At 36.6% G+C, this 23,937-nt stretch overlaps 1 protein-coding gene across 2 annotated transcripts; it reads right to left on the bottom strand.

Annotated features, from left to right (window-relative positions):
* Nucleotides 1–1,906: 1,906 nt before the first annotated feature.
* Nucleotides 1,907–10,943, bottom strand: LOC103958083 (serine/threonine-protein kinase TOUSLED). Of its 2 annotated transcripts, none has more exons than XM_009370307.3 (16): nt 10,347–10,943; nt 9,390–9,479; nt 8,869–9,075; nt 7,618–7,674; nt 7,346–7,453; nt 7,160–7,204; nt 6,452–6,564; nt 6,223–6,289; nt 5,326–5,392; nt 5,032–5,126; nt 4,734–4,913; nt 4,360–4,573; nt 3,946–4,210; nt 3,627–3,681; nt 3,146–3,307; nt 1,907–2,478 (listed from the first exon to the last, which is right to left on the bottom strand). In XM_009370307.3, exons 1-16 carry the CDS (start codon nt 10,593–10,595, stop codon nt 2,383–2,385), a joined length of 2,070 nt encoding a protein of 689 aa, XP_009368582.2. In that variant the 5' UTR covers nt 10,596–10,943; the 3' UTR covers nt 1,907–2,382. The 2 variants fall into 2 exon arrangements, with proteins under 2 accessions (XP_009368582.2, XP_009368591.2); XM_009370316.3 differs by having other exon boundaries at nt 4,360–4,570; nt 10,347–10,942.
* Between the last annotated feature and the right edge of the window lie 12,994 nt (nt 10,944–23,937).

Below are 23,937 nucleotides of genomic sequence, written 5' to 3'. Positions count from 1 at the left end.
TATAAGTTCATTACAATTAGGTGAAATTCCCTAATATTCTAGTATCAAATCCCTGCATGCATACTAAGTGGGCCCTCTTAATAAACATACAAGAATAAGTTCTCTATAAAGCAGATAAGCAAATCGCATTCGTGTTTTATGAAACAATAACTGGATGTAATCAATTTATATAAAATATATAATCATGGCTTTGAATTCACCTCTAGCTAAAAAGAAACTTAGTTACACATGTTCATCATAATGAAAAAAAAATCTAAAATAAACATTGAAACTTAAAAACAAAGGTAGAAAGAACTCTGAAAATTCCAACAACTTCAACGGATGAATGGTAGGCGCGGCACACTTCTCTCTAACATTGCAGGACATTTTATATATATAGGGCACAACTAGATCCAAGGAGGAAAGGGATTAGGTGTTTTGAATAAATACTCCTATCACCAATCCAATATGATTCGTCAAGACATGCTATCAACAACAATTTCTGTCTCTTTCTGTCAAAATGATTCATGCCAGTCTTGTGTTACAGTTTCAAAACCCGCAGCTATGCGCGGGCAATTTTCCAGTTAGTACTATTATCAGTGTGTGACTCAACTTTTACTTGTAACAAACGATATTATTTACACAAAAGGAGTGGGAGAGTGGGCTAAACCTCACAATGGGTGAACAATAATGTGGTTCAAATTCGATTTTGACGAGAATCGAATCTAAAACCTCTCACTTTCAAATAAAGAAGAACATCACTAGACCGTAGTACTAATTGACCAGTGTGTGACTTATTATATTCTAACTAAATCGGTTGTGCGACTACTTAACGAAGTAATGTAACATGCTAATCGTTTCAAATGCTATACAAATATCGGGAATGGTACGTATATAACATGACGACAAACATGAGACTTTCCTCAAAACTTTTGCCATCTCAATTTTCTCAGATTGCTTCTTAGGAGTTGGGTAGGACCCATGTCCTTGGTGATTCTATGTCGAAAATGAAGAAAGTCTCTCTTTGATTCTTGCATGCTAAACCGTTTTAGCATATTTTGTACGTAATTAGGTTGAGATTGACGATCGTTCTATTCTATTTCAATGCAATTTAATCCTAATGGCATCTCCAATTTGGGATGCAAATATAAAGCCACATTTACCATTGAACCAATCAGAAATATCGACGATATCTATCAATTTTAGTCTAAAGTTAAAAGTTTCTCTGATATGAGTTGAAGTCTATCTTTTTCTGATTTTTTAGATATTTCCATAGAAGTATGACCATATTGAAGAAATTTTATACACTGAAACCAACCAACATCCGGCCGAAAAATGCTGAAAGTGAGATAGAACAATCATTCTATTGGGACTATCTTCCTTTAGTTTTTTCATTAGAAGCTGCTTATCTTACACTAAACAGTCATCAGATGATGGCCTACATCTCTTAATTCAAATTTATATCTCGATGTTAACATTCTATACATTGGAGCAAAACTAGTATTTACATTTCCCGATATGTAAAAGAAGATGCTCGTATCTCATAAAGAACATGTTCGATAACCAAACTTTTTACGTTCTTAAGCATAGTTTTGTCATTCCGTATGAGTAATATTTCTTCTACATTGAATTCCCAATTAATTTCTTATAAACGTGGTTCATTTAGATGTTGTTCGAAATCACATCCCCCGTACGATTACACCAAATCGCGAAAAGACAACGGAAAACGTACATTGGGAATATCTTTCATCGGATGTCGCACCCTGTTTAACTAACACAAGAAGGAACTTGTAACTCAGTTGCTTTTGCACCGGAATCACTTCGAGTTTTAATTCCAGTCGTACGAATAAGCAGATCGCCCTCACTCAAATTTCAGACATCCAAAAGAATTTACACTGAACTGTTCCTCAGTGATGACATACATAGAGGCACCATAACAATTGAATTCAACTTTATAAGTACATTATATAGAGATCAAGTTGCATCGCAGAGGACAAGAAATTTTTTATCCCCGCCATTTGTAAAAGATTAGCGAAGCGAAGCTTCAAAATTGTTTCATGTAAACTCAGTTCTTTACACGATTTTTCTTCACAAAAAGAGAGTGCCAACACATGATCAAAAAAGGATAACTCAGAAGCAAAAAGCCCAGCTGAAAAACAAACAACGAAAGTTAAAGACAGGCAGGGGAAAATTACCTACTGCCTCCACCCGTAGATCAGGTCCCTCCCACTCAAACAAGGAATCAAAATACAAGACCCCGAATCCGCCACCATTTTTAAGATGGAAGTACACCACAGCTACAGTGAGTAACAAACCTATACAAACTGTACAAAATTCCTTGTGGCGTATTGCAGGAAATCAAACAAAATCCTGTGGCGCCGAATTCTTCTTAGCTGTATAGATTTACTTCTTTGAGTATGTGAGAAATGGATCTTGAGCAATCCCTAAAACATCTGGCCTCTCTGCTTGATTATATGTTAGACAACGCCGAATAAATTCCTGCAAATAGATATATGCAAAATGGTATCACCGAGTTGCTCAGAATTCAGCTAACCATGTCCATCAGTGAATGAGGAGTTATTTTTTTGTTTACGCACTTAACAAGGTTTTTTTAAGTTAAATACTCTCAATGAGGTTTTTTATTTCGTAGTTCAAATACTCTGCTGTCTAGGGTTATGGTCTTCTAAGATGGCAGTAAATTTAGCAATCAAAATAGCTTAGGAAGAAAAAGTTCGAAGGATTGCTGAAAATGTTGCTATATATGGAGATATTAAGGTACTAAGCCCTCAAGAACCCGAGCCTTTCAACATTAATATTTTTTCTTTCATTAAAATCTCTTTGCTTCACATATATACTATAGATTCCAAAAGATATATAAACACTCATTAAATACTACAAAACTCTCAAAATGATTAAAAATGTTGTCATTCTGAAACCCATATACATGAATAAAATAACTCTTGGATTGACCTTTTGAATTGTATATTTTGCTCAACTATTCGACTCATACATTCTGAGAAGATGTTTGGTTCAGTGAGCAGCCCATGAAATCTTTGTTTCCCAGGTTAAATCTTTATATTGAAGCACAAGATAGATTATTTCTAAGAACCAACCATTTCCGCTAAAGAAAATTAAGCATGATGTACCAACTATGAGCACAACTCACCTTTGCCTCATTTGAGATGGAAGGTCGGGAAGGGAATTCAACTTTTCGAGCCTTAATAATTGTGTCTTCCCGTAGTATTCGTTCCTGGGTCTGATCATGCCCAAAAGGCCGTCTTCCAAATAACATTTGGTATAACAGAATACCTGCTGACCAAACATCAACCTGCTTTCCAAGACGGACCGTGTCAAAAAACCTTGGAACCCAAGTTGAGAAGAATAAAGGGCAAAGAGAAAAAGTTTGGTTTTCTGATAAGTTATTTTCCAAGTAAGAAGACTCAGGGGACACCAATCGTATCTGTAGTCTAGTACGCGACGAAATTTATGTCTAGACTAGGCTTGAACAATATCGATATAAAACAGAAAAGTTATCTATTTATCAGACAGACAGAGAGAGTGTGTGCAGCATAAATGCATTTGGCCACTTGGTTGCACATGTATGTCATGCTGTCACTAGGCAATACAAATATATTAAAGTCACCGACCTTTGAGGATATAAGAGGTGTCTTGCTGAGCTCGAAGCATTCAGGAGGTAAATACCTGCAAATAACAAAGAAATTATTATGTATTCTGCTACTTAAACCAAATGTACTAAAATGTCAAGGAGAAGAAGACAGAGTAGAGCCACATGAAGACACACAACAAAGCTTAAAGGTTACCATTTCTTCCCAATAAATATAATAAAGTGAAGATACTAATTTTCAAGTTCAAACATCGTTTCAAATTCCCAGGGAAGCTGAACTTCTTTTCTTTAAAAGCAAATGTAAACCGGCAGATGTACTTAAGCTGAGTTGCATCACTTACCAATAAGTTCCAGCACCCTGGGATGTAAGTTCCATACCCTGGGATCCAACATCATCCTCCACTATCTTGCTTAGACCAAAGTCAGTAACTTTTGCAACCCCAAGCTCATCAAACAGAACATTTCCAGGCTTCAAATCATAATGTATAATCTTCTGTGTTCTTTTGTTCAAGTATATAAGACCTTGAAATATCTGAAAGATAATGATCCTAGCTTCCCTCTCAGGTAACACAGGCGTTGCTTTAAGGACAGCATCAAGATCTTTCCCTGAGGGTAGAAAAGGAAATATCAATAAAACCAAAAGGGAGATGAAGAAAGAATGAGACAAGAATTGTCTACAAGACCCGACTACTAATATCTCCATCTTAGAATAAACAAAGATTATTCAAAGGACAGAACGTTGAGAGTATAAATACCACTGCAATACTCTAAGACAGTGCAGAATGTATTCTGATCAATCTCAAAAATGTCCCAAAGTCGAACAATGTGATGATGAACCAAAGTCTTGTGTATATTGTACTCCCGGATTGCATGTCGTATGTAACTCTGCTTCTTCTCTTCACTCCACTGAGCATTTAAACCATGAAGCTTACATGCAACATATCTATGCTCTACCAAGTCAAATGCCTGCTGGAAATTTCTCACTTCAAATCACTGCAAAAAGGTATTTCTTTACAATTGCCAACATTGGCAAATGAATTGTCTAGCCTTTTCATCCAATATATAAACATTTACTATAAACTAGTGGGAATAATTTTAGATATCAAACCACAATTCTCAAAGTTCTGACCTTGTAAACTTCACTGAATCCCCCTTTGCCAAGAAGATTTAAGAGGGCATATCTGTGGTTGAGAATCTGAAAATTGTTAAAACGGGAACCATCCTCATCTCGTATGCGTTTCATCTCACGTATAAGCCTTCCCTTCTCCAGTTCATAACGGTCTCTTTCACGCAGGATAACTTCCTCCTCCTTCAGAAGTCCATAGTCGAACGACAAACAAATGAGAAAACCAGGACTTCCTTCCTAATGAAAATAAAAACAGAATGAAAAAATCCAAAACAGAAATTAAAGAAGCTAGTAAGCTTACTCGTTTGATGCTGGCAAGACGGGATTTATAGATCTCATCCTGAATTAGAAGTTCTTCTTGCATTCCAGTTTCAGCATCAACTCCATCGCCCTTTTCTTCAGGAAATGAAAATCCGTAAATCCAACGGATTGATAGATAGTGAGAGAGACAGAGTGAAACAGAGATTAACTCCAACAGACACCATATGATTAAATTGCACTGACAAAAAAAATGATTGAATTCCTAGAATGTGGTATAAACCAAATTAACCAAAACAAGAAAGGTAATAAGAACAGTCATGCATAAGAACTTTACCACTTTGCTTTTTCTTCAATGACTTTCGCTGCCGCTCAACAGCCTCTTTAGTTTCTAATAATTGTCTCTACAAAATTAACATAACTATGTTAGTAAATGCCATATGAAAATCCAAAAATGGATCTACGAGAAAAAGTACAACAATCATAAATTGATTAAAAGACAGCATTTGTAGAGAGAAAAGAAAGTGTGATCCTCTCCCTTAGGCCTGGAAGCTCTAAAGACACTATGAACTTAAACAAGGAGCATCGAAGCTCTAGTAGCACTAAACCTACAATGTTCATAGCTGATCAGGAGAAAATCCTTCTAAAATCAAAGATATACGCTTTATAATAGATATACACTGGTGATGAAATTTCATGACATCCTTACCGAAGGGGCCAGGAATAGAAAGTTACCATCCAACCAACATTTCATATTTAAGACCAAACTAAATCAAATTACATATTGTGCTTCACAGACCCTTGATACTAATTAAAAATAAAACTGGAATATAGAAATGCTGTAACAAGTACATACTGATAACTGAAAGTCTGATACGTGCACACACCGTGAGATGAAACTGGCATCCAAACAAGACTTAGGAAAAATAATCTCTAATTAATAATGTACTAAAACCTTAAAAACTTTAGAGATCAGTACGTAGTCTGGAATCCTAATGTGACTTTGCTAGGGAAACCTTAATACTCATTGTTTTTGTCATATGACCTTTTTCTTTTCTAGTACTTTCTGGTTCAAGCATTATGAAATGCACTTCTATTTGCAAAAATGGTTCAGATTATTTGATAAGTGGCCAAAAAGAAGGCCATAAAAGTAGAAAAGCTCACTGTGGCTAAACATAATAATAAAGCTGCACGACAAAGCAAACTAAAAGAAAAATGTCTGATAAGAACATACAAGATGAGCATTGAGATCTTTCAAGGCTTGCCCATCTTCCCATGTCTCAGATATGACAGTTCCAGCTCTGCAATGGACAGAAAATTATTTGCGAAATATTTGGAAGGAAAATGGAATGACTAGGATGAGAAGAGGCCATAAAAATTTTGAAACGACAAGGAAATCCCTCAAGCACAAAGAACCCTTTCAAAGTACCAAATATAGAAACTGCAATAAAATGATGCATTACCTGATGACACCCACATTGCCAAGCCTCAAAGAGTCCTGTCGTACTTTCAACCTTGCTTCCTGCCTTTCTGCTTTCGAAACAGATATCAGCAGATCGGAGATCACTTTTGTTCTCTGCATAAGTGGAAACCAGAACTTGTATCCATCACATCAATTTTCCAGCAAACAAATGATAAACACAAAATTCACGCAGAATGCAATCATTTCTGACCCGCTGCTTGTATACAGAAAAATGAATCCAACAGTTCATAATCATTTCAAAAGAACTTCCGTCGAGGCTTTGTAGCATGATTCCTGTGTAAATGAATCTTAAAAGATGACCTATCTTGAACGAAATGCACAAGTCTCATTTTAAAATGACATTTATGTATGTGAGTATGCACACAATAGCCTGTTAATTGAAACTAAAGGCTGTTTGAGAACTGGATGACCACTCCAATGGTGCCTACAGTTAAGGCCCTCCAATAAAGGGACAGGACTAGAACCCGCCCACAAATTTTCAATTGACAAGACTGGTATAATAAAATTACCACACTAGTTTACTGAAATTATTAGTAAAGAGATTAAAACAGAATACAGCGACTTAGTATAAAAGTCTATCTGTACTTTGTTTTCCCATGAAAGTTGACAGCGAATGATAAAGAACAAAATGCGACAATGTAATATAATAGGAAATACTGATGAATATAAATTGTCCAGAAGAGCACACCTTTGGCTTCATTTTCTGTTCAAGGTCTTTTACCTCATTCAATTCCTACACATCACAGACAACAATGTAAGGCTATAAAATAGAAAACAGAGATGAACAGATTTTCATTCTAGACAAGAGCCTAAGAAAAAAGTGACACTACATTAGATATTGTTCCCTGGACAATACTGGCAGTTACTTTATTACCTTCTCTGATTGACGGCAAAGATTCTGATAATCAGAGGCCTCTTGACGTGATTTTCGTAAGTCCTCCTCTAGCGAAGCAATTGTTGCACGTAAAGATGCAACCTCCTCCTAGTTTGACAAAGAATAGTACAACTATGACTTATGTGCCTCTAGGGTAACCATTTTAAGTCCACCCCCCCCCCCCCCCCAACCCCAAAAACAAAAACCACCCCCAAATAAGTATCAGAGTACCAAATAATTGCAAAATGACTTAACAAATCCCCAAATCATACATCTAGTGAAGAGCGGCTGTCATTCCAAAGCTGCTCTTTAGGCCTGCTATCCCTATCCTGCAAGTATGAACGTGTGAGAGCAGTTTGTGCTCATGAATATTTCTGTTCTACATACAAGAACCAGAATAAACCCCAGAGAAAAAAGTACATGTCAAAACAGACAAGTTTTCCATTGATCATAAATGATGTACAGACCAGAAAGTTAGAAGAAAAGCTTGCAACTCCAACTAAATTAAGCTGAATTTGAATTATCCCACATGTTTTTGTGCTGACACCCGGTAGATGCTAAAAATCTTAGTCTCTCCCATAAAAACTCTAAATCTGACTTTAGTCTACTTGAAAGAGGGACCAGATTAAACACGCATGGAATAGGATGCAGGGATGGCTCAAAATGGGAAATCGTAAATTTTATCGGAGGATTATATATATGGTTTTTATAGTTTCTGGTGAGCATTTTTTCATGCCAATGGAAACATGATTTGCCATCACACCACAATATCACTATATATTGCCTTTCGACATCATTTGCAGATTCTTTCAGCCACTTCTTTACTAGTACAATTTTAATCACCTAGTTTAGCAAAACAAAAGACATGTAAGGTACATGTGACACAATGGGCAAATTGCCAAACTCACAAACATTCTCTACACCCCAGGTTTGCGAAATATTTAAATGCCTTCATTTTTCAACTTCATAAAATATTTTGAACAATATTAACTAAAACTTCAAACAAAAGCATACATAGGGCCATGTGTGTAAACCAAGTGATAAGCTGTGGCAGTCAATGTCACCACATTACCAGGTGACATATATGCATTGGCATTTCGTAGTCAATATTTCAATTAGAAAGATAGACAGATGTCAAGCAGAAATGCAGGTCCTGATAAAACTCCATTCGTGGCTAACAGATCCTCAATGCAGGTCCTGATAAAACTCCATTCGTAGCTAACAGATCCTCAATCAATTATCTAAGAAATATGATCTTAAAGAGAACATTTAAACAATGGCAAAGAAAATATATAGCGAGAATTTTTTATACAGAGAACAACAGATACAGCTGGCCCAGTCCATTAAAAGAAAAAACATGTCCTGATAACAGAATACAGTACATAATTTTTAACCATAACAAATAAAATACGAGCATAAGAGATAACAGCCTGATGACGGCAGACTATAATGATGCATAGAAGATAACTGCTACCTTAAAAGAATAAGGATTAAACTGAAACAGCTCATGCATACGAGCATACCTTATTGTATGGGTTCTCAGACTGACCATTAAGAGGTGAAACTGTCGAAGGAGTAACTAATAATTTTGTCTGATCACTGACTCTTGAACCGCGAACCCTACTTGAAACTGATTGCCCCCTACCACGACCATGCTTTTTCTTGTTTAAATCAGAAGTTGCTGTGGCATCAGTGGTTTCTACAACCATCTGCCTCCCATCAACCACTGCCTGCATGTGATTTTTTATTTCAGATTAATTTTTCAAGATTTATATATAATCCATTTATAAGGAGAAGAAAGGAAGAAAAAGAATTTCCTGGATGTAAAAAAATAAGTAAACTAATGAACACCATGATCCCAACTTTTCATCTAAATTGTATTTTGATGAGTTTTCTAAAACCGTACTTCCTCAAACATGCTATAACTGATTTAGATTATATCATTTGAAGCCAAGAAACTAATTGTGTGTATGATCAATTAAAATCAGTGGCTACAGTATTATCCTAAAGCTTCCAACCAAATTTAACTTGAACAAGAGCCTACCTCAACATGTTCAAGAACGGTTGAATTACCATCTTCTTTAAGTTTCTGGCGCTTCTGAGTGTTGGCTTGTATCAGAAACTCCTCTCCATTCTGTCATAAGAATATGAACTTGAACATAAATCATAGCAACTCGAGAAGATCCAAGAATCTGATAGTTTAATAAGATTTATGTATTTAACGCTGTTAAACATGTCTAAATTCTAAATCAAAATACAATGATATGTAACTGATTGTTTTCAAAGGATAAGATAGCTTCTTTTGGTATTTTCTCGTTTTGTACGTGGATTTCTTGTTCACTGCTGGATATTAGTATTATCTCAACTTTATAAACAATTTCGTTTCTTACAAACAGAAAATCCTTTGGAAAAAACAACTCCAAAAACTGTTGACAGAGGCATGCAATCCCAACTTGGTAAGCAAATCATAATTGTGAATGGAAATTTCACAAATGTAAAGGGTTATAATAAATGGTATGAAGAAAAGAAAATTTCCTATTCCAGTTGCACAATCTAGTCCATCAATTCGCTATTTAATAATCCAAATATTGTTTTGATTCCTCTCGACATATCCAGTCTCATTAATTTGGCATTTAATTATCAAGTATGTAATGCCATGAGCAATTTCGAATTTTTTTTTTATCACCTTGCAGGCCTTTAATCCAATTTGTAATTGTATTGTTTGATTTTAGTGAATCACTCAAGTAAGGTAGATCAAGACGGTTTTGAATACATTCAACTTAGTATTAGCTTCTACCAGCACAACGACAACAGTTTCATCGATTAATTAGAATTTAGTGGACATAACAACTGTAAATAAACATACCCACAATCGATCAATTCGCTAAACTACTTGCCAATTACCATCAGCATCAATGCCAACTAGTTAAAGTTGAAAGCACCCAACCATCTCAATGAATTACAAGCAATGGGTACAGAGTTGAGAGAGAAAATGACTTACATCGTCGTCGGAATCACTCGAAGTTGATGGCTCGGCCAACTCAGCGGCGGTGAATCTCGGAGCGGAGGAGAGGGAGGACCAAGCGGACTGCGGCTGCTGCTGCTGCGGCTGGAGAGCAGGAGGGGCGGCGGAGGCGGAGGAGGCCTTGCCGACCATTCGGGCTTCGAGCTTGGCAATCTTGGTGGGCAGAGAGTGATCCGACTGGTTGGAGGAGTTGGAGGAGAAATGGATGAGCATGTCATCCGACATTGCTGATATTAAACCAATCACGAGAGTCAACAGTTAGGGGTAAAAAATAAAAATAAAAATTCAAAATTTTCAGATCCTTTGGACGACAGGGGGTTTTGATGTTGGAGAGAGAGAGAGAGAGAGAGAGAGAGAGAGAGAATTAGGGTTTTGAAATTGGGAGGAGGGGAGGAGGGAAGGGGAAATTGGGGATTGTGGAAGAAGCTTTGGTCTGGTGTGGTGCAAGCAAAAGCTAGGAAATTGGGGGAATAAGAAACGAATGACTTGTTTGGGACTGTTTTCGCATTTGGTTGCGGTGGGAGAGGTGTGAAGTTTTGGGCGCGATGCCCGTGCCCTTGCAATTCATTGCTTTTGGTTCTAGACTCTCTCATATTTAAATGTCTTCTTTTAGTCAAACTTTTTGGAATTTGGAATCCAATGTTTTAACTTTAGGTTATTTGCGGTAACACCCCTTAAACTCAACTCGGGACTCATTTACGAAGGGGTAGGCCGGCCACATAGTGGGTTGTGGCTCGAATGGTTGTAAAGACAACCCATTCAGAAATCGTTCTATTTTCTCTAAATTAAGCTCTATTCTCGTTAGAGTGTATTTGTCGTACATAATTATTTCGGATTGAACTAAATTCAGAGACTAAGAGCATTTTCAATGAAAGTTCCTATTTAGGGACTCCCACCACCACTTTTGAGTACTCCTTCAAGGGGAATCTTTGTGTCCTTGAATGAGCATTGTCTCCAATGATAAAGTCCTTATAGTAGAATCCCTAAATTTAAAGTTTGTATGGTTATACGTGATAATTTGATTAGGTGCACATTTTTTCTTATGTTAACAATTTTTTAATTAATTAAAAGCAAAATCTTCAATCGAGATTGTAGGTCCCGTTTTCCACTGAAAGTGCATATTCTTTTTTTTTGTTTATGTTAACTATTTTTTAATTAATTAAAAGCATTAAAAACTACAATCAAGATTGTGGGTCCTGTTTTCTACTCAAGGTTATCTCTGTACAGTGAGATTATGCATCCAGTGAGTCCTTATACTTTAGGGACTCACTTTTCGATCCATTGGAAATTCATTTTTTCTGTATATTTGTTTTATACTTATTTTATATGGTAGTTGTCCCTATTTAGGAACTCCACTGCAGATGCTATCATTATTGTTTTTTTTTTTTTTAACAAATGATATTTTCTACTCTAAAAGGGAGGAGGTGGGGTTAGCCAAACAATGGGCTAGCAATAATGTAGTTCAATTTCACATTTGGTGAGAATCGAACCTAAGACCTCCCACTTAAAAGTGAAGAGGAATATCACTAGACCAAAGTGGCGAGATACTCTTATTAAGTGCAAAGAGAGGTTGATATTCTAAAATACTTTTTCTTTCTTTCATTCTTTGTTGCTTTGTACAAACATCAGGAATGATCCAACAGGTCACTAACACATGCTTTACGTCCATTTAGTAATTCAATTGTAAATATAGATATTGAAGAAGCTTTCTTACCAAAATCATTTCGGTTTCTTTTCTCAAATTTTAAGTTTTGAACGAAGTAATGTTTGTGTATTGCTTAATCCTTTGTGATGAGATTCGGTTTCATACTTGGGTGGTACAGGAAAAATTAAGCCATGACAATAAGGATAATGGTGCTTAATGTCTATTGCAAAGACGAAGCCAGAGATTTGTACGAAGCCAAACAATAAGGACAACAGTCACAATTAAAAAGCTAAAAAATTTACTGAACTAAACACTTAGAGTGCGTTTACTAATCCGTAATCAAATTCAGAGGAATTGGATTGAGGAGGAATTGAAATGAGGTGGAATTAGAATCGGATTCTTGTTGAAGTTGTCTACTGAAACTGTCTGAAATCGGAGTAGGAATGATGTTGAGTCCATATAAGTTGTTTACTAATTCATTTCAATCGGAATGAAAACTCGGTTGATTACTATATTGCCCTTACATAAATAAATTATTTTCACACTAAGTAATTTAATTAAATTCTTAATTAAATTTATATAATAAAATTTAGCTATATAAAAATATATAAACAGGTTTTATTTATTTATTAAAAGATGTCATGAATGATGTTGAATTCATATAAATTGTTTACTAATTCACTTCAATCGGAATGAAAACTAGGTTGATTACTAAATTGCCCTCACATAAATAAATTATTTTCATACTAATTAATTAAATTAAATTTATATAATAAAATTCATCTATATAAAAATATATAAATAGGTTTTATTTATTTATTAAAATATGGCATAATGACACACCCCGACCGAGATCAGGGCGTGCTGGCCATCACGCGGAGGTGACGTAACCATGTGCACAGTGCGGAAGCTAATAAAACAATAATAGAAGAAGTACAAATAAATAAATAAAAAACTAGCATACATAAGGTAATAGAAATAAGTGCTAGCGTAAGTGAGACACAAGTTCAGAGCATAACACCTAAGCAGTCCAAACGAAAAATGACGAACAACAGTACACCCGAAGGTGACCCTACACTGGTGATCGTCTGTCAGAAATGCCGGGAAAGCCCTCTGGAACACCACCAAACCTGCTAGATAGCTAGAACCTGGAGGGGCGCAAAACAAAAGCGTGAGTGGGCAAAAACAAAGCTTTTCGAAAACCATTTAACAAATAAGTTCTAATCCCTCGCCGTAAAACCTGTATACTTCCCAGAAAATAAATATACGTACATATATATATATATATATAAATATATCAATCATGCTTTAGGATATGCCATGCCAAATCTCACAATGAAATGCAAGTGCTCAGGTAAAAATCATATCAATCACATATAATCTGGCAGCCGGAGTCACCTAACGTGACCTGTACGGCTGCATCTAGAGCTCAAATCTCAATCTCAATAACTAAACCTGCCCACGAGTCGGAACCACCTAAAGTGGTCTGTATAACAGGCCTAGGTGTAATACATATAAACGCTCTAGTGCTACGATCACGTGAAGGCTGTGCGAATAATCGCGAGTCACCTACTAGTCGGAACCACCTAAATTGGTCTGTACGACAGGACTGTGCACCTAACTTGGATCCAAGCAGAGCGTGTGGTGCGAGATGTGAACAACACGTGAAGGACTGTGCCCTACTCTGGGCGGGAGCACTAACACCGGGGGTGTAGGTTATGAGCTCTCTAAGCATGTCGAATCACTACTGAATGTAAACATGAATAACACTTACCTGACACTTACCTGTGCATCCGCAGCACCCAATATGCATATGTATATATATATACAACTAATAATGCAACTAACGATGCATAAATAACGATAATCTAATGCATGGCATATGGCAAATGACAATTCAAATCAATTCTAGGAAAATATAAGTATATAGGTATATATGGAAAACCAAAAGCCCACTCACTGGTAAGTGGAAGGGTCGTAACCCCCTGCCTCGAGTGACCACGCTCGTCCTCGGGATACGTCTCACCTATATGCGAAATAACTATAAAAACGTTAATTTTTAAGCACATAACCAAACTTTAGAAATAACTTCTCATACAATGCTCAAATGGGGTGTATGAATACATCAACGTGATCTACTCAACCTCAAGAATATCCCCATATTTTTAAAATAATTTTTCACCCCACACGCGCCCCCATGCGCTGGCCAAGGCACGGCCACACGCGTCGGCCACGTGCTTGGCACGCTGACGGCGTCAACTGACGCCATAGGGAATATTCCATCAGATTTAACAGATTCTGTCAACGGCGTCAGGAATATTCCTTCAGACTTGACGGAATATTCCGTCGTCTTCTCCGGCGAGCCTTCGGCGCCATCGCCGGCGCCGGAAAATCGGGAAAATTTCAAACTTCGATATCTTCTTCGTTTTTCATCCAAATTTCACAAAATTTGTACCAAAATAAAGCTTAGAACTAGAGGAACACAATCATACTACTTTCAAGAGCTAAAATCCACAAAATCTCACCTGAAAAATCAACCCAACTCCGGCCAACTTCGAAACTAATGATCCCGATGTCCAAAACCATCAAATGAACCACCCCGAGCCTCCTAGGGACCTCACCAAGCTACCTACAAGCTTGAAATTCCCTAAAACGTGAGAAATCACTTGTGCATGAGCAGTACCTCAAATCGGACATCGTTTAATCGACGTGAAAATGAAGGTGTTCTTACATGAAATGGGCATGGTTGGACTCCTACAAGCCTCACGAGTGAATATGTGCTTGGTTTCTTCGATCTGTGGAGGTTTGATAGGTTTATGGGTGTGTCCGTATGTTTCAATGGAAATGGGAAAGGAATGGGGCTCGGGACAAGCGCAGGGAAACAGAAGGAAAGGTTGTGGTGTGTGGGAAGGTGTGTGTGGCCTACAACATGCCAACCAAACTCAAAAAAAACCAATAAACGTAAAGAAATCGAACTAGGGGCAATTTTGTCTTTTCACACGTACGTTGTAATATTTTGGGACGGGCTGTCACACATAATGAGTGTCAAATGAAGGGCAATGTTGGGATAATTAGAAACAAGTGAAGGCATAATTGGTAAATAAACTCCATTCCGGATTCTTCAAGTCACAAGGAATTGAAATACCTCCCTTATGTAGGGAGTTCAATTCCTCCAAAATTAGGAGTTGGATTCCTTAATGCGTGTGGACCCCACATGTATTTTGATTCCCCAAGATTATGTAAACAAAGGTGTATGCCGTAATCGAAATCTAATTCAGTAAATTGATTCCGATTACGAGTATGTAAACGTGTCATTATAGATTAATCCATAAAGTTTTTCGTACAAAACACTTTAGAATCATTGTTGGCAAAGTCAATCATATTGACACCAATTAACATTTAAGGTTTAATTATATTTTAATTATGGTTGGTCATTGGGATGCAAAACTATACAATTTTTATGTGAAAAAAAAAATTGAACGGGAGCATCCGCCCCTATAGGCCTATAGTGGCTTCGTCCATGCATCTATGCACATTAATTTGGTTTAAATTACTATAATTATTTTATCAAACGTTAGTGTTTCGGTTCATGCGTATAAAATTTATAGACGAATGTGCATTAGTACACTTTGGAATGGATAAATGTGCATTAATTAAGTTCATTCAGATTAAGTTGATACGTATTCATATTGTTCTTAAAAGGAATCTTTTAGGAAACATGTTGCAAGTTTTTCTATTCATTATTGATCTAGTAAATTAATTTGAATTCAGTTTATCTTTCGAACATTATGTCTTACAGTTTTTCAAAATCTTAATGAATAAATCTGGTTTGCTTAAAGTATAGGGTGAACTGCGCTATAGTCCTTGAATGAACACCTTAGTGAAAATTAGGTCCCTAACTATTTTTTTTTAGAAAAATCAGTCATTGAATTATAAAAATTTGTCAATTACATCCCTAATATTATATTCGAAGCTATTATATTCCATTTTTTGTCAATTTAAGTCACGTTATATGCATGTGATACACATTTGATAGTAGATTGGTAGTTTTTCATAAAGAAATAGTGTATGAAGTTAACTTCGGAGGGTAAATTGGTAGTTTTTCATAAGAAATTGTATAAATTAACTCTAGAGAGTAAATTAGACGTTATATTCGCAACCTATATGAAATGTTAAGGGCTTATAGGCAAGAAAATGACGGTATTACACTCTAAAGTGTGTCAAGTGACTTAAATTGATGAGAAACTAGATAATAACTTTGAATATAATAGTAGGAATGAAATTAGCAATTTTTAATGAATTTAGGAGCTTATTTTACGAAAAAAAAAATAATTCAGGGACCTAATTTGCACTGAGGTGATAGTTTAAGGACAAAATCAACACTTCACTCTAAAGTATATACACAGATGAAAATATTGTGATTATACCTAACCAGCCAGGTATTTGTCTAATTAAGTCAATGTGAAGTCTTTGCTTGTTTGCATCAATTTACAGCTATTTGAGTTTTCAAGAAGCATATGCCATAATTGAGTTTTAAACTGATTTTTTTTTTTAACATACGGTATTATCTACACTAAGGGGAGGGGGATGGCTAAGCCTCACAATGGGCTAGCAATAATGAGGTTCAAGTTCACATTTGGCGAGAATTAAACATAAGATCTCTCACTTACAAGTGAAGAGAAATACCACTAGATGTAGTACTAAGTGACAATTTTAAATTGATTTTGAATCTACGAAACCAGTGAGAGCCATTGGGCTTTTGGTTTGTTTTTAAGTTAATTTGAAATGTAATAAGGATAGTACAGTTTACCATAACTATTAAAGATTGTTACTATGTTAAGTTGCTACGAAAATTTTCTCAGTTTCTTAGCTTTTAGTTATGTCAGTTTATATATGCATCAGCTCTTATTGAGTATTGTTGTAGCAGATATGCAACTATAAAGGCTTCTTTAGAAGTATTACAGTTTGCATGTGGTTTCAATCATTAAGGGGACCAAATGCTTAGTGTTATACACACTTGTAAGACTAACATTGTGCGTTGATTCATTCATATCTTGTTGGAGCTTCATGTGTTTGCTAATTTCATGACAGTAATCTTGGGGATGGTGTTTAATTTATAAAATGTGATTACCTTTGGTTCTTCATGGATATTAGCTCATCACAAAAGTTTGTTTATCATGGATTTTATTGTTTTGATCTCACAACTATTAAGAGCAATTTTTAATATTCGGTTTTGAGTATGTTGTATACAAGTGTTGACTGTAGTGGGAGAATGTAAGCCTATATTAGAGTTGCACAATTGTATGTAGCGTCTCATATGGATTAAGGATTGTAGAGATTGATTTCAATAATACTTGTACGCAAATAAGGAAAGTGTATTATTAGGATTTTATAGCAATAGCAATCCTGATACGATTAGTAAACCTAATTAGATATGAATACTAAAGTTTAGGTGATAAAGTCTTGTTCGAGTAGAATTACATGATGAGAAGTTTCTTAATCGGATTCCACCTCTTTTACTATATAATAAGGGTCTCTACTCTCACATTCGATACCCATAAATAACCCTTATAGCCTTATTGAATAGAGTTGTGATAAGTGTGGAGCCTAAAATAATCCCAAAAATTCTAGAAGCGACACGTGGACTTTTGCTCAAGTAAGACAAAATTGCCCTCATTAAATGGGCAAACTTCACATATACTCTCATGCACAGTTCAACACCCCTGAAGGACCAAGTAGTTGAATACAGTTGCCCACAGCTCACCTGCCCATAGCAAGGAAAAGTCAAAGGCATTAAAGATAAGGATTAAATACCAAATCCTATCTTTAATACATCCCCAATTGAAGATTGACTTCATTCAAGTAAGTAATCCCCATTTAAATTAATTAGGGATATTTACACCATTATCTCAAGATATTATTTCCTACTTAATATCTTAAGAATATTCTCTCCATAAACCTTAGACAATAGGATGCCACCATGTATAGGATAAAACCCTAACACCATGCCCGGCCACTCCCCTATATATACCTCCATCTCTACTAAATTTCGCTAAGTTTTAGCTACCCCTAAAAGTCTTAAACACTTACTCTTTTTTAGAGAAACTAACTTAGGCATCGAAGATCGATTGGCTTAACCCCCCACTTGGTGGGCGTGTGAAGCTTAGGTCTTTGATTAAGGGTGTTGATTGTTTTGTAGGTGCATTTTTGTCAAAGCTAGAGATGACGGAAATTTGCACCAACAAATTGGTGCTTCAATTGAGAGCCAAGGGTCGTGAAGTCGTCAAAGTCGAATTTCACAACTATAGCAGCTACGCAAACTTGTCTACTTTCTACGAAAGCCACAAGTCCGGCCGTCAGGTCTATATGTTAGAAATTTCTCATATTTCCTCTTGCAGGTAAAGCTCATTGAGCATCAAAGCCAATATTAAAGCCTAAAATGACGACATAGGATCGATGCTTCATCAAAGTAGCTAACCTAGTTGCCTGTCCTAGGCCAAAGTTTTGCAAGTTGCCTTACTCAGGCAAGGCTCCTAAAGCCTGGAAGTCAAAACTAAGACCTAACTGACGACGTAGGATCGATTGCTTCATTGAAGTAGCTTACCTAACCGCCCATCATTTGGTAAAGTTTTGCAAAAGACATGGTGAAATAGCAAGGATGAAACAAAGCAAAGAAAGTTATTTATTAAATTTCTAGAAAATTGATAAACTGGCTTGAAGGCCAACAAAGTTTGAATAAAGCATGAGAAAAAGGAAAAGAAGAAAATTCCTAAGTCTAAGCAAAAAGACTACTTATCAGCAGCTTGATCAATGACTGGTTCCTCTACTTCCACGCCTTCAACAGCCACACCGCTCTCAGTAGTCAAAGCTTTTATCAACTTATCCTTAGCCACCCTTGCCTAGACAGACTGGCCCTTAACTGCTCCACCAAAGGCAGCCTCAAACGAGAAGTCAAGCAGATCAACTAGAGAAATGAAGTAAGTCTCGAAGTCATTCTCAAAAACTCATAATCCGATGACCTACCTTGGAGATGGTCTACATAGCAAAAATCGTAGAAATTGGTATGACAAGAAACAAGCGCCATTTCGTGACTGACCCTTTCATTCTTCAGCTGCACATTCTCCTTAACAACCCCAATGTGAGCATTTTGCAGTTTATCCAATTCCTTCTTTAGGTTCTCGCTAGTAGACAATGCATCTTGCAGATCCAATTCCTTAGACTTAAGCTTACTGGCAAACATCCTTGAGATGTAACACTTCACCATGCATGAAGACAAACTCCTCGTCCTTGGCGAAACAAGCAAATCGTAGCTCCAAATTAACACGCTCAAGGTCCTAGACCATCGGTGCAACACGACTGACTTCCTTCTCTGCAGCTTCCAACATCTCATAAGTCATACTAAACTTAGCTTTCAAATCGACGCCTTCCTGATGAATGGTCTCTTGCTGCACATAAGTGGGGGCAGAGACATCAGACCCTTAAAAACAACAAGTCCAGATTCAAACTTCTTGATTTTTCAGTAGCCGAGCAAAGTTGAGCTGTCAACACCACTTCAACATCTTTAACACACTTAATAACATTCTGATCAACACGCATAAACTCAGTTACCAGGATCAAAGTCTTTTGCATTGTAGCAAGCAAATATGACATCCTCGAGTAGGCATAATGCTTAGAAAAAGAATCTGAGTGGATGACCTTCCTAACAATATCAACGAACTTGGTAAATGCATCGACGTCCTCAAGCATGTCAGCTTTCAACAATGCACAATCCCTAGAAAACTCCTCAGAACTAGATTCGGTGGACTTTTCATAATTGCCCAAGCATCACCTTAGTAGGATAATCCACCTTCCCGCTCTTCATAGCAGCAAGCCTCTCAGAAGCTGAACCGGACTTAGTTCCCGATGTGTGCTTTGATACAAACCTAGACACTAGGGGCACCACCAAACTCTTTCGTTATGCAATCCTTTCAGCAATGGTTGTTGCCACCTTCATAGCAGCATGTTTCACATACTCAGGCTCAATAGTCTTTTTCTTCCCCTTGGGAGAAGTCAGATCAATGCTAATCTAGCAGCATACGCTAGGCCCCACGACCTGGTCCCCTTTTCTCTCAAGCTAATACCTGACCTACATGGGCCTCGGCCCACATCTCTCTCTCCTTAATGGCATAAGCCTGTGGCCCAAGTCCTAAGTAAGAGAGATAACGCCCTGTTCATCTTTCTCTTTCTCCCTTCACGATGCAAAAAAAAAAAAGCTATCATCTCCTTTTCTGACGAATCATCTAGTCTTATGATTTCATCGACTAATAAAATTATCAAACAAATTGTAATCACAATTGAAATAATCGAAAAAGATATATGAGTTAATATACGCTCCAAAGTTGATATTAGCCCGGCCCAAGCCCAAATCTAGAAGGGCAAGAGCTTCGTGACTTGCCAAGCACACCGTTCAACTTGCCCACTCATGATCACTTTTGCTCGATGCATCAAGCAACCTATGGCGAAACCTTAGTTGCTCCACACCATCCGGCATGCCTAACTAGCCCATGTCAGATTTAGGCCTTTAGAATGAACTCGTGGTTCGCTCTCCACTATGCCCTAATGCCTCAAGCTGCGACCCTAGCTGTGTAGTCGCCTTTGACTCCAACTGAGCTAAGTAGCCCAAGTCATGGGCCCTGCCGGCCGACATGTTGCACCACCCCGACAGCTGCCTTGCGGTAGCACCACTTAAGAAGAGAAAAAAAAAATTACCTTTTTCTTATCTTGGTGCAGCACGAAGAAGAAGAACAACAACAACGATAAACGACTCTTTGCAAGGGCAAGAGAAGAAAAGAGTGAGGGGAGAGGGAACAAATTTCCTCTAGTTTCCCTTTTCCTTGTAGGAATGAAGATTGTTCTCCAAATTTATTTAATCCCCTGCTCAAGGCAGAATTAAATAGGTATTAGGGGAAATTGGTTTCCTTTTCCTAGAAGAGTCTAGCTCCAAGTCAAAGAAAGAGATCTACATCAAATCGGGAAACAACTCTACACACCCATGTAGCTTGGGATTTCTACACCTACTACCTTTTTCCTACGTGCAACCCAGCAAATGTGCGGCATATGTGAAGCCTAAAATAATCCCAAAAATTCTAGAGGCAGCATATGGTCTTTTGATCAAGAAAGACAAGATTGCCCTCATTAAATAGGCAAGCTCCACAAATACTCACATGCGGAACTAACACCCCTGAAGGATCAAGCAATTGAATAGGATTGCCATAACTCACTTGCCCATGACAAGGAAAAGTCAAAGGCATTAAAGATAAAGATTAATTACCAAATCCTATCTTTAATACATTCCCAATTTAAGATTGACTCTATTTAGGTAAGTAATCCCTATTTAAATCAATTAGGGGTATTTACACTATTATCTCAAGATATTACTTCCTATTTAATATCATGAAAATATTCTCTCCATAAACCTTGGCCAATAGGATGCCGTCATGTGTAAGATAAAACCCTAACACCATGGCCAGCCACTCCCCTATATAAACCTCCATCTCTACCAAATTTTGTTAAGCTTTAGCTACCCCTAAAAGCCCTAAACACTTACTCTTTTTCAGAGAAACTAACTTAGGCATTGGAGATCCATTGGCCTAAACCCACTCCCCCCACCTCGTGGGCGCATGAGGTTTAGGTCTTCGATTAAAGGTGTTGATTGTTTTGTAGGTGCATTTTCATCAAAACTAGATATGGCGGAAATTTACATCGACAATAAGGTGAGTAAAAGATAGTAGAAGATCATTTGTTTTGCTCTAGAGTTGTCAATACAAGGAGAGATGCAGATACTTAGAAGATTTGCTCAACGGAAGTTCTAATCCAGATAAGTGTTGTTTAGTTGATTATAAATTTCTTCTTACATTAAATTCTGATGGAACCTATGTCTAATTCTATCATATCGACTACCACATAGATAAAAGTTTATCGTTTTGTCCAATGTAGATAAATGCATCATATATGTAAGAAATCAATGATTATATAAGTTAGCTAATTCGCACCTACTAGATAAATCAAATTATGGTTAACAAATCAATGATTTAAAATTCAAAAATTAAATTATTAGGAAAAAAGATGCATAAATTGGGGATTCCAAATTTAATATAGGGAAAAATGGGTATAAACACATGGTTTAAGTTTCCTATAAACTTAATTATATATGGGGCAGTTTGCAGTCTTGTCAGCATCCCAAGATGTCCCGTTGAAACTCAAAGGAAGCCTTAGATTGTAGATGACCTCACCCCGTTGAACATTGTCCTCGTCAAGGAAAGCAATGACCATGTTGATATTGTAAAGATCAGCTGCAGGGGTCACTGATTCCTGAAACAACATATCGTGCCCTTGAAAGACTACATTCTGAAAAACGGCTATGTTGTTGGGTATCGACATCCACTGATCATCCATAAACGTTACCTGACCAATTCTCTTGTCTAAATAGTATGCACTGACTTTGACGTCAATCAACGCGTGGAAGAGTTTCTTCTTAGGGTTTGTGAGAGTGATGTTGAGGGCGAGGTTGCACGAGAGAGTACAATTGCTTTCGGTGTAATGATTTCACTGAGTTAAGCACCGCTGATGGTGAAGTGAGGGCATTTGTACTTCGACATTCTTTTGCTGGACCGAACCTGGAGCCCAATCATAACAGGAAAAGACATGAGTAAAAGAGCGGTCACAAAGACGGCCAAACAGATTTGGGCGCACGATGGAGAGCTTTCAGTTGCAGACATGGCCAAGGAGCCGGGATTCTCGCAGTCTGAGTTTGTAGTTGCAGTCATGTGATTTCCGCGCATGCTGGAGAGTAGACCTGGCAATTTCTGACACGATCCGATAACCCGACACGACACGACACGAAATTAACAGGTGTTTGGGTCGACACGATAACGAATCGGGTCGTTATCGGGTAACCCGATAAACACCTGTTAAGATAACGGGTTGGTTCGGGTATACACGTGGGTAACACGATACACAATAAGCAGAATATTATTTTTATAATTTTATAACCATAAAAAAATACTATAATAATTATATACATTAATTTTACAATTTTATACCTCTAAAAAATATAATAAATATATATATATATATATATTAAATTAACTATAAAATTTATAATAATTATAATAATTATATATACTATAATAATTATACCCCCAAAATATTAAGTCTATCTATAATAATTATATATATATATATTAAATTTTATAAAAACTATAATAATTATTAATTAATAATTTAATATGCATGATGCATTGCATGATTTTGCATCCATTGAAATTTGATGTGATTTCTTTCCATTCAAATTTCAATAATCAATTTCTTGCCGTTGCCAACTTGCCGCCCTTTTTGAAAAAAAAAAATGGAGGGGAAATGAAAATGTTAAGAAAAGTTGAAAATGAAACAAAAAAATGAGGGAATTAGGGAAAGATGTTGGAGGGAAAAGTGAAAATGATAAGAAAAAATTGAAAAGGAAACAAAAAAGAGAGGGAAAAATGAAAATTAATAGAAGTGGTGAGAAATTTTTTTTTTTTTTAAGTTATTAACTTTTTATCACACACATGACTGTCATAACATATCTCACTATTTTTATAATGACACACGTGACACGTGATGTATGTACTATTCCGTGTACCAGTCAATTATAATTTATACGTACAAAATAAATAGATTTAAATCTACTTAATAAATATATATATATACACACACACACACGAAACTTGATTGATGGCATACGAATTCTCCAAAACTAATTTCAACAATCCAAACCGTCAAAATTGTTTGTATATGCTTGGAGATCACATCATCAAAAAATCACAAAAAAAAAAAACATTCAGAGATCAAGTAACGGAACAAAGCTTTTCAACGGTTCTAAACGAAAAATCACGATTTAACGGT

The sequence above is a fragment of a genome, unplaced genomic scaffold, assembly GCF_019419815.1.
Source record: "Pyrus x bretschneideri cultivar Hongxiangsu unplaced genomic scaffold, Pyrus_bretschneideri_v1 Contig58, whole genome shotgun sequence".
Taxonomy (NCBI): domain Eukaryota; kingdom Viridiplantae; phylum Streptophyta; class Magnoliopsida; order Rosales; family Rosaceae; genus Pyrus; species Pyrus x bretschneideri.
This window is presented reverse-complemented; position numbering and strand designations above follow the sequence as displayed.

Bases quoted from the DNA above. Each gene is read 5' to 3' on its own strand.
- LOC103958083 (XM_009370307.3), bottom strand. From the start codon at position 10,595: ATGTCGGATGACATGCTCATCCATTTCTCCTCCAACTCCTCCAACCAG. The intron at 9,480-10,346 runs GTAAGTCATTTT...TTCTTATGACAG, and splicing joins CGAGTGATTCCGACGACGAT to AATGGAGAGGAGTTTCTGAT. The intron at 4,574-4,733 runs GTCAGAACTTTG...AGAAATTTCCAG, and splicing joins GATTCAGTGAAGTTTACAAG to CAGGCATTTGACTTGGTAGA.